Source organism: Dermacentor albipictus, chromosome 8 (genome assembly GCF_038994185.2).
Source record: "Dermacentor albipictus isolate Rhodes 1998 colony chromosome 8, USDA_Dalb.pri_finalv2, whole genome shotgun sequence".
NCBI classification, from domain to species: Eukaryota; Metazoa; Arthropoda; class Arachnida; order Ixodida; family Ixodidae; genus Dermacentor; species Dermacentor albipictus.
In genome coordinates this window covers 82451339-82459639 of record NC_091828.1, presented here as the reverse complement: position 1 = coordinate 82459639, position 8301 = coordinate 82451339, and the positions used below count along the sequence as shown (strand labels likewise).

General features: G+C 48.2%; 1 protein-coding gene across 2 annotated transcripts; it reads right to left on the bottom strand.

Moving 5' to 3' along the window:
• Window positions 1–1067: 1067 nt before the first annotated feature.
• On the bottom strand, window positions 1068–8274 carry LOC135898639 (serine/arginine-rich splicing factor 2-like). Of its 2 annotated transcripts, none has more exons than XR_010563379.2 (4): window positions 7736–8273; window positions 7154–7243; window positions 1484–4525; window positions 1068–1402 (listed from the first exon to the last, which is right to left on the bottom strand). XR_010563379.2 is itself a non-coding variant. In XM_065427701.2 (4 exons), exons 1-3 carry the CDS (start codon window positions 8110–8112, stop codon window positions 3844–3846), a joined length of 1149 nt encoding a protein of 382 aa, XP_065283773.1. In that variant the 5' UTR covers window positions 8113–8274; the 3' UTR covers window positions 1068–2323; window position 3843. The 2 variants fall into 2 exon arrangements, 1 of the variants encoding a protein (XP_065283773.1); XM_065427701.2 differs by having other exon boundaries at window positions 1068–2323; window positions 3843–4525; window positions 7736–8274.
• Window positions 8275–8301: the final 27 nt, after the last annotated feature.

The following is an 8301-nucleotide window of genomic DNA, read 5'->3' as shown; positions in this document are numbered from 1 at the left end:
GCTCAGTACCTTAATTTGAACTTTTCGCAGATGCTTGAAGCAACAAGCGCGCACAAATAAATCTAAATAAACGCGACATTTTTTTCTTTACACACGTGCGTTACTTCGCAATTACTCATCCAGTGCTCCTACAGCAACTTTATTGCTCACATGTGAAAGACGCAGTCGAGCAGGCTCACCACATTGCGAAACGTGCTTGTTGTATCGGCGCAGGACATACAAAATACCGAAAGTAGAATTGAGGTCGCGATGCTCTAGAACAGGATTTTAAATTCATCAACGAACCAAAATGTTTGGTTAAGCTGACCTGCCAAATCTCTCCGTTCCACTTGAGTCAAGCGGAGGCGGACGTCTGTTAAAAGGTGGTGATATCGATGGCACATAAGCAGGATGGTTCACGTTTTGTTACCAACGAAGTGGCGGCTGCAGATTCTTGAATGTTCGTTTGGTTACAATTGTCCTCCGTCAGGGATATGCAACACAATTACAGAACAAAATTGTCGCACTTTCTCATGCGAGTCGCTGTGTTGTGGGGAATGCAAATAATTCGATTACCCAACAGGTTGAACAGCCCGTATTCAGCGCTCTCGCCTTTCCCCTTCATACGATCGCGATCGAAATCGGTAAAACTGAAGGTTGTTATTCCGTCCTTCATGTTCATGGCAATTTACAACGCAAAAGTAGCGTCGATTGCGGCGTTTCTTCGTAGTGCGCGGAGCAATCGCGGTTGCAGTCCTTTCCGCCATCAGTCTGAAAAGCGAGCTAGCAAGCGCTTTAAGGCAGTTTGGCGGCGCGTTCGACTACCGTAGAAATTCATACCTCTCTGGCTGGGCCAAAATCTAGTTAAATCGTTTTTTCGCACTCGCTAGCTGCACAGGCAACTTAGCAAGAGTCGGGTTTCGCAACGCTCAATTACTGCCTCTTCGCAACGGCAGGTGGCGCTACGCATCTTGGAAAACTCCAGTCTAACGTTTATTGGTAATGGGCATCTCAGCAAGGCTGCGGAAATACCATAGATCTGCAGCTGAACCAAGCGCATTTTAATGCCAAATGACAAGACGCACACCCGCTTTTTCTACAGCTTTATTGGATACCTAGAACCGCAGTCACAAACTACAGGCACTACTGCACATGCCTCGTGCAATGCTAGTCGCGATACATCGCCAGCAGCGTGCAAGACAGCACATACTGCCCGTGTATGCTCTGAAGAAAAAAAAAAAAAAGTTGCATACTTTGAACTGCACTGGAGAAACGTGTGGAATGAAACAAACCAAAAACCGGGCCTGCGTCCCCCACCGCGGGCACGGACAACTGCGCAGCAGGCACGCTCAACCGCCGCCGCAACTCCAACAGCAGGCACGAGCCAACCAACGCTCCCGCACCGCACCACGGCAAGCCCGGCCTGTTGGCGAGACTCGGTCAATTTCCAATTTGGGTGTAGCCGATACGTGACCCCCGGCCCCCCCGAGCCCGCTATACTTACGCTGGCTGGACAGCAACCGCGGGACGCTCCGTCCACACCAGCAGTCTGCAAGTGCCGCCTTCTGCCGGCCGCAAACTGGAACACTTCGCTGAAGTTTCAGTGGCGAAAGCCAGGAAGGCTACAAGTAACCTCGTTTGTTATAACTAGCAGCGTAAAAATGTCATTATTATATGCCTAATAAGCTGACCTACATTACTTTTAAGGTAAACCAGCTCTTCCAATAACCTGTCGTTTCTTGCCGTTTGTGCCAGTATTTTATCCAAGATGCTGAGTAGGCTCCAATAATGCAAGTCTATACTATCCTATGCTTGCCCTAAATCAGACCAGACTTCCACTGTCATTTAAAAGTATGAACACAAAATTAGCTCATCTTACTAACAATAACCTGCTTCCAATGGCCAAACAGCTTTTTGCCCTGCTACTATACGTCACATACAACTTGCACTTCAGTGCACCGTAACCTCAGACGTACTCATCTATTCCAAGGCAGCAGCCCAATTTTGTATGCAAGCTATGCAAAACTAGACTATGCTACTACTTGTCCAGAGTTCCTTAAGTCTGCACATTCTTGCCATGGCCACGAGCCGCTGTCAAAACAAGCCACAGAAACCAGCGTTTTGTCAAGGTCTGAGAGAACAGGGCAGGGGTCTGCAGGAGAACGAAGGAGGTGGAGGAGGAAAGAAAAAGAAAAGGAGGATCGCAAACACGACGTGTAGCCCAACAGCACATCTCCGCCCGAACTCGGCACAGGCTGCAACCAGCCACGGCAGCAGCAGCAACTCAGCGTACGATCAAGCACCGCCTTACCAACACCCTCACAGCTCCTGCAGCTCACAGCGCCTGCAGGCATGACAGGGGGCACAACCACAACACGAGTCAGCCAAGAGGCGCTCCTTTGCCCCAGTGGGGGAAAGCACGTCCCGAACAACCCAATGCACTATTTCATACAGGGCAGTGGGCCTGCATCACCGCAGGCTACATTTACTTACATCGGCTGAAAGGAGCGATACATCAACTGCATTTGTGCACTTATATAATGTCGAATCGACAGAGAGCCCTGCATAAATGGATCCTCCGGCTAAAGTGCTCTGCCGCTTCCTGTATGTTGCGGCTAGTTTTCAACACCATATCCTGCTTGTCTGTGGATGTAGAATCTAGTTATAGAAGGTTGGAAATGCAATTTTCTTTCCAGCATGAGGAATGGTGGCACAGTCCTAGAAGAGCGTAATAGCTGTTGCAGACAGTACATTGGGGAGCTGTCTACCTCTGCGATGAGAGACTATGCCTCTGTTTCTGAAGCCGGAAAAGCAGCATTTGTCTAGAACTGCTGCAGACAATGTGCACTAAACATTCATTACAGATTAAACAGGCAAGTACGGCATCCTGCCATGGAAAAGAAAAAAAAACTACAACATCCAATTTCCGTCTGAAAAGGCCACATAAAAGAAGCAACATTTAAGCCTGAAGAACTATTTATACATGGCTCTCTTAACAATGACGCCCTTTACACAACCAACTTCCAAGATCAGGCTGCATGAACACTACAATGTGAAAGGGGACCATAAGCCATTGTGGCATTTTGTGCCTCATTAGCCCTCGTCAAGTTTATGACAGTCAAAGATGAACACGACACACGTGCCACTACATTTCAGCGTTAAACACTGCCAGCCACACAACACAGAATGAGAGGTAGAGGCAACGCAACTGTGACAAACACCTTAGCACCATACAGTTCCTTCTGAAACTGCAACAGGTCAAAAATGTTGTGACGGGTGAAATGCTGGGCTGTGCTTGAGCCCAGACGTAATGAACACTCTGTAGTACCAACTATACAATGCAGAAGGAAAAAAGTGCAGTAACAGTGCTGAACCTCACACTGCTGAAAAGAGGTATATATCCATGCCATATTTAAAAATGATTAAAGCAATAATGTGAAACACACAAGCAGGTTTTAATCAGAAAACAATGGTAATTAAAAAGAAGTTTCATTTACAGTGTTATGTGACAAAGCAAAGATGACATAAATCTCTCGGGTGTTAGTTTTTCGGCTCAGTCCTGCACAGCCAATGCATAACACTAAAATGAGAAGCCACCTGCACATTAGGTGTGAAAAGACCAATCTTACATCGACTGGAAACTGCCAATCAAGCCTTCCACAAAGCTACAGAAAACTGCATGGATTTACGTCTACTACCGCTAAAGGGTGATAGAAATTCTCATCCAGAGAAAGTTGCTGGAACAAGTACATCTTTTTACAAAAGGTGCACACAACACATGAAATGAAAGAATAAACAATGTTCCAATGAACACCCTGGCTTGGGTGCAATACCCTCAACAGACTGCGAGGACTCTCACGTGCCTCAGTTGGAGTCCTGCGATTTGGACCGTGACCGGTCCCTGCTTCTGGACTTCTCCCTGGCTGCCCCATCGGACTCTCCCGGTGCGGGGCTGCCACTCTGCCTTGGACTGCGTGACCGTGAACGCGAGTCCTCTCGGGCCTCCTTCTCTCGTGGGCTGCGCGATGCACTCCGCATGCGGGAGTCTCCGTTCACTGACGGACTGTGGCTCTGATCCCGCGGCTCGCTCTCCTTGCGGCTTCGGCTCCGGCTTCTGTGAGACTTGCTCCGGCTCCTTTCCTTGGACTCCGATCGGCTTCGATGCTTGCTTCGGCTCCGCTCCTTTGACTTGGACTGGCTACGTCTCTTGCTTCTACTGTGCTCCTTGGACTTTGAGCGGCTGCGGTGCTTGCTCAGGCTTCGCTCCTTGGTCTTTGAGCGGCTGCGGTGTCGGCTTCGACTGCGGTCCTTGGACTTTGAGCGACTACGATGCTTTGACACACTACGACCGCGCGACTTTGAGCGGCTGCGGCCCCTCGATTTTGATCGACTCCTCTTTGCCTCACGACGTCGGGAGACGCTACGGTCCCTAGACTTGCTGCGGCTCTTGCGCCTACTACGACTGCGGCTCTTTCGTCGACTTCTGCTACGGCTCTTCCTGGACCTACTTCTGGATCGCCGGCGATCCCTGGATCGGCTCCGGGATCTGGATATGATGCAAAGCCAGAGCACCACAAACCGTCTTAGTGTATGTGCACACCTCCAACATGCAGTGATTACAAACAAAAATGTGGACATAGTGTAAACACTGCAAAGTCATTTGTTTCTTACAGCATTATGGTATTTATTCAGAACCCACTGCACATGGCTACCACGTTAAAGAGACAGCAAACAAAATGAGCATATATGGTAGATTTAAGTGGGGGAGGGAGGTGTCCCTAGGTGGAAAAATAATTTAAAAATATATTTTTGGAAAATAATATTTTTGCAACTTACATCTATTATATTCATCTGCCAAGTTTTAAAATATGTGTAAGGCAAGTGATTTTTAGCCAATGCCAACGACATAATGACATATTTATTAACACCGCACTCGCATGCTGCCATCGTGGCCCATGCTCCTGGAGCCCAGATGTATAATTTCTGACTGTTCTCGATTAGATGCGACATTGTGAAAACTTTGCCCTGCTCAGGGGAAGAGTTGAGAGTTCATGATGTACACAATTGTGTACACAGTGTTTAAAAGAGCTGAAGTTTGCCTTGAGCACATACACTATGGGATTAATGATTGTTTACCTTTAGGCACAACACATCAGCAAACTTGGAACAGCATAACCTAACAAGCAACACACTGCTTTTAGACTGTGCCTTTCTTTTTTGTTGTTGCAAAATTTACATAATTTAGGAACTTGTCTGAATATAGTTGGTAGCTGGTACTCCTCTGATGTCCTCTCATAATCAGACGAGTTCCAGAAGCATGGTAAGGGATTGAAGAGCGAACAACTTCTTCAAACAGTTTACTTTTCGGATAACTTGACAAAACATTCACAAGATCATAGAAAGAGCTCGAACTTGTAAACTTTTATGAAAAATTTGAGGAAGTTGGCAGGCATGGCAGTAGTCCTGTCTCACGAGCACATTTGGATGTACCCGAGTCTGTGAAGGTTGAACTCTATTAGGCTCGGCTGCAGTTTGCGGTGGTTGCTTACGAGCTGGCACTGTCTATTAATTTGGCATGGCAATTTCTAGGTGGGAAAAACAGAGATTTAGCACTGCTAGGTCACAAACCCCCGTCTGTTCGCTGATATGCTGACGCAAGCTTCATGCTTGCATCATGGTCAAAATTATTTGATGCACATCTGCTTCTGTGAGAATGAAAACTGCTTGTGTGACAGGGATATGAATGTCACAACCACATAAAGCCACCAGACAATGACAACAAGCATAGGGGAAATGATTTGTGAAATGTAGAAATTATTATAAAAATCAAAGAGGGCAAAAAAAAAAAACATGGCCACAGGTGAGATACGAGCCCACATTTTCACATTATGTGTGCAATGCTTTTACCAAATGAGCGACCACAGCACCGTTTTTTTTTTTTTGCAGTCCACTTTCCCGTGTACTATATAGTAAACCCTAGGGATGCTAACCAATCACGGCTTTGATGAGACAAGGCGGATGTAGGGCATTGTCTCTACATTTGTCGCCAAGGCCGCGAGTGGTGGCACTAGTAAACAATCGCAGGGTTAACTACAGTACACAGATAAATAACCAGGAAAGTGGACTGCAAAACAGTGCCGCCATAGATCAATTCCTAAGAGCCTAGCACATATAATGCAAATACATTGGTTTGTATCGCACCTGATGCCAATTTTTGTCTACTTTCATTTATAATTTCTACTTTCACATAAATAGACAATTCCTCCTATGCTTTCCTTGCTGTCATGGATGGATGGATGGATGGCGGCTATACCCTTTGTAACGGGCGGCGGCTGGCGCCACCTTGCCTTTTGCTCCCCCTCCTATTTTATTATTATTCTTTTTTTCCTTTCTTTATATCTTCTTTTTCTTAACCTAGTTTTTACTCCCCTTTTCCCCCCAATATAACTATCTAAAACAGTACAGGAAGCATTATCTCCCCGATTTATGGTTTTATCTATCCCTTGACTTCCTCCACCAATCCTCTAGCCTCCACTTCGTTACTGCCACTCTTTTCTCGTCTATTTGCCCTCGTTCCCCGGGAAAACCTAATGCCCCTTCCATATCTGCCACTGTTCCCTCTGCCAGGGTCGGGTGAAAGTCTGAGCATCGCAGCACTATATGCTCAGTGGTCTCCATTTCGGCTCCGCAAGCTGTGCACCGAACGTCCACATCTTCGATTATCGGCTTTATGTGGTTGTGACTTGCGAAAACTGTACATCTCGATTCCTTTCTTCCTCGTTCAGGGATCTGAACAGGCACTTAGCATTATGAAAGGCGCAAAATCACTTTAGAGTGACTTAGCATTTCGAGTGATCAAAAACATGTTTCCATTCACTTAAACATTATTGTTTCTAATGTTGCCTAAAGCGAAACTTCGCTTCTTCGAACTTCACGAAAAAATCTCAACACTGGTATGCCAGTGTGACATTACGAGTGGCAATGTGTTTTTTTTTTTTAAGAGGGGGGGTGGGTGCGTTATGGCGAATCGAAATTGCCGAGACTTGCTAGGTCGAGTTCAGTTTACAACGCAACGCGGTCCTTCTCAATTTGCCTCCAAAAACCCAGGTGGGGGGCCTTTAAAAGGCTTAAAGCGCAAGTTCGGCGAAAGCGTAATGAAGCCGGCGTGCCTCACCTCTTGGAGCGGGACCTTGAACGGCGTCGGCGTGACCGGGAACGGCTCCGGGAACGGCGGCGCGACCTAGACCGTGACCGCCTGCGGCTCCTGCGCCATGACATTTGGGGCAAGCATTGTCACAGCAGAAAGCAAACTACGCCGCACTGCTGTTCGATTGGAACAGATATGTTCGGCCCCCGCCACATCACACATTGTTTGGTTGCTGTTTCGCGAGAACACTACTGCCCCGTTGAAGGCTTGGCACGGCAAGACACGTCCTTCCAGTGATATGAGCACAACCAGAAGACATTTTTTTTTTCTCCCATTATTTCAAATTAAAGCAAAGAATGACGCGCAAACGAAGTACGACAGCAACACCTGACCCCGATACATGTAGCACCGTCTTGCAACAATAGAAATATTCGACAAGACCTGCGACATATACAACAACGAGGCGTTGATACAACTCGAGCGACGGTGCTGCCATCATGCGCGTGACGCGCGAAACAAAGGTGTGCACCAACTCCATGCTATTGAAGCCGCTTTAAATAGCAACACAAGGTCAGAATGATCCAATTAGTGCTTCAAACAAGCACTCACCTAGATCGGCGGCCGCGGCTCCGCGATCGTGAGCGGGACCGGCGACTCGACGTGCCGTAGCGAGACGAGGACGACTGGCGATACGGGTCGGTAGGCCTACCGTAGCGCGCCATTTGGACCCGCAGCTCCCGGCCGTCCATGATGTAGCCGTCAAGCGCGTCCATGGCGTCCTCGCAGTCGCGCTTGTCGTAGAAACGAACGAATGCGAACCCGCGGCTCTCCCTGGTGTAGGGGTGACGCGGGATGTAGACGTCCCCGACGTCGCCGTACCTCTCGAACACGCGCTTGAGGTCCTCCGGCGTGGTGCGGTACGTCAGGTTGTCGACCTTCAGGGAGGACATCCCGTCGATCGTCGGTGGGGCCCGGCCGTAACTCATGGTGCCAAGTCTCGGTGCGCGGTCGAACCGCGTCCCTGATTACGGGTGCAACTCTGCTTCAAGCTTGCAGACGGTGGCGAGAAAAGCCGTGAAAGAAACGCAATCGAGGCCGCCTTCGTCAGAGCAGCACGAACGATGGCGTCGCCTACGTTCGCCGAACACAATGCCGCCGCAAGGGGCGCGCGCATA

Excerpts from the sequence above, each read along its gene's own strand:
- LOC135898639 (XM_065427701.2), bottom strand. The coding sequence starts at position 8,112 with ATGAGTTACGGCCGGGCCCCACCGACGATCGACGGGATGTCCTCCCTG. Across the intron at positions 7,244-7,735 it reads AGCCGCGGCCGCCGATCTAG|GAGCCGCAGGCGGTCACGGT; the intron begins GTGAGTGCTTGT and ends GTCATGGCGCAG. Across the intron at positions 4,526-7,153 it reads TCAAGGTCCCGCTCCAAGAG|ATCCCGGAGCCGATCCAGGG; the intron begins GTGAGGCACGCC and ends CATCATATCCAG.